Genomic DNA, 2,367 nt, shown 5'->3' with positions numbered 1-2,367 from the left:
TCTACTTACTTTAAAAAAAGAAAGAAAGAGAAGTGCACAAGTCATATGTATGCAGCTCAATAAATTATCAAAAGTAAACACACTCATGTAACCATCACCAGATTTTACCTTTTGTTTATCTTGAAGACGATTTTCTTTCATCCTTTTTACAGATTTTTTGAAAAACTCAGTAACACTCTTTGGAAACAGAGATATATTCAATGCTTCAAAAACTGGGGTAAAGAATGGAAAGAGTGCTGTAGAGAAAAAAGGAAATCACAATGAAAATACAAAATGTACCTGGAGCAATTATAATTTTGTCTACCTATCAGAAGAGTAAAAGACACCAGGATACTCCACAAGAGAAAGACAAGTAGTTACTCACAAGGGAGCTCCCATAAGACTATCAGCTTATTTCTCAACAGAAACTTTGCTGGCCAGAAGGAAGTGGAAGGAAATATGCAAAGTGATGAAAACCAAGGGCCTATAACCAGGACTACTCTGCCCAGCAAGGTTATCATTTAAAATTGAAGGAGAGATAAAGAGCTTCCCAGGTAAGAAAAAGTTAAAGGAATTCATTATACCAAGCCAGTATTACAGAAATGTTAAAAGAACTTCTTAAAGCCCAAGAAAGGAGAGAATAAACAAATTAATGAAGATAAAAAATATGAATAATAAAATGGCAATAACTACAAACCTTGCAATAATCATTTTAAATGTAAACGGATTAAATGTTCCAATCAAAAGACATAGGGTAGCTGAGTGGAAAAGAAAACAAGACCCATGCATATGCTGTCTATAAGAGGCCCACCTCAGATCAAAAGACACATACAGACTGAAAATAAAGAGATGGAAAAAGCTATTACATACAAATGGAAACACAAAAACAGATAGGGTATCAAAACTTATATCAGATAAAATAGACTTTAAAACAAAGACTGTAATAAGAGACAAATAAGGACATTACATAATAATAAAGGAATCAGTCCAACAAGAGGACATAACCCAAGTAAACACCTATGCACCCAATNAGCCCATGATATTCAAAGTTTAGAGCTGTGCTGTTCAATATGGTAACCACTAGCTACATGTGGCTATGAAATTTAAAATTTAATTCATTAAAATTAATACAATTTAAGATTAAGTTTTCAATTGCACTGGTCACATGTCAAGTGCTCAACAGACACATGTGTCTAGTGGTTACTATATTAAACAATGCAGATATAGACTTTTCCCTTCATCATGGAAGGTTGTATTGGACCATGTAGATAGATGATAGATAGATAGATAGATAGATAGATAGATAGATAGATAGATAGATAGATAGATAAAACAGAAGGAAAGAAAGAAAGAAAGAAAAAAGAAAGAAAGAAAGAAAGAAAGAAAGAAAGAAAGAAAGAAAGAAAGAAGAGAGGGAGAGAGAAAAGTTGAGATATAAATATATTTATACTGGTGTACTAGAGTCATCTATACCTGCTCTCTGTAACCAACTATGAAATATTCAGGAATTTTGTGAGATGGTGTCTAGCCATTGGTAGTTTGAAATTAACCATAATGGGAGTATTTATAACATGGAAATAAACTGTAATGCATGGATTTTTCTTTTTTTGAGAGAGAGAGAGTATATGTTTATCAGAGCTATGAAAATATATTTGATATTCTTAACTTTGTTCACTGAGAGGATCTAGACACAAAGAAACCTTAGTAGTAACGGGGATTCCGAAATCAAGATTTTGATACCAAATACTATATCTCACTAAAATTAACCAGAGCTCCTTGGTGAAATGGCTGATTCTAGGGCTGATCAGGGGAAATATAGAGAAACCTAGAATGCCTCAAATGAGAAAGCAAGGGAGTGTTCACAAAATGATAGGTGAAAAGGATACAGGACACTCTGTATACTATAATGGTGGCCATATGTCATTATACATTTGTCAAAACCCATAGAATGTACAACACCAAGAGTGAACCCTAATGTAAACAATGGACTTTGGACGGTAATCATGTGTCAATGTAAGTTCTCTGGTTATAACAATTGATCCATACCTATGAGGGATTTTGATAGTCAGGGAGGCTGAGTATAGGTGGAGTGGGGGTTACATGGGAAACCTGTGTCTCTTCTCTGCAATTTTGCTGTGAACTTTAAACTAATCTAAAAAATAAAGTCTATTGAAAAATTTTAAAAAAAGAAAAAAGGACTGCAAAGCCTACTTGAAAGGTCTCTAAGTGGACAAAGCTGAGAGAATTTTACCATAAAAAAAAAAAGAATGCTGGAAGAGAGTAATTGGTAATATATGAGATAATACTAATATAAATAAGTACACAAAAAATAAACGAGGAAGAATGAAGAGCTCTCCCTTACAATGGAACATCAATGCATAAATGTAG

The 2,367-nt window shown here is 33.3% G+C and overlaps 1 protein-coding gene across 1 annotated transcript in view; it reads right to left on the bottom strand.

The window, feature by feature from the left end:
- Positions 1 to 2,367, bottom strand: part of LOC109379014 (cytochrome P450 3A12-like) — a 37,266-nt gene that overhangs the window by 2,659 nt on the left and 32,240 nt on the right. Inside the window, exon 6 of the mRNA XM_019635303.1 lies at positions 109 to 236. Coding sequence (XP_019490848.1) covers positions 109 to 236 — 128 coding nt within the window. The remainder of the gene's footprint in view (positions 1 to 108; positions 237 to 2,367) is intronic.

The sequence above is a fragment of the Hipposideros armiger genome, unplaced genomic scaffold, assembly GCF_001890085.2.
Source record: "Hipposideros armiger isolate ML-2016 unplaced genomic scaffold, ASM189008v1 scaffold_21, whole genome shotgun sequence".
NCBI classification, from domain to species: Eukaryota; Metazoa; Chordata; class Mammalia; order Chiroptera; family Hipposideridae; genus Hipposideros; species Hipposideros armiger.
The sequence above is the reverse complement of the archived record's forward strand: the minus strand, read 5'-3'. Positions and strand labels throughout refer to the sequence as shown.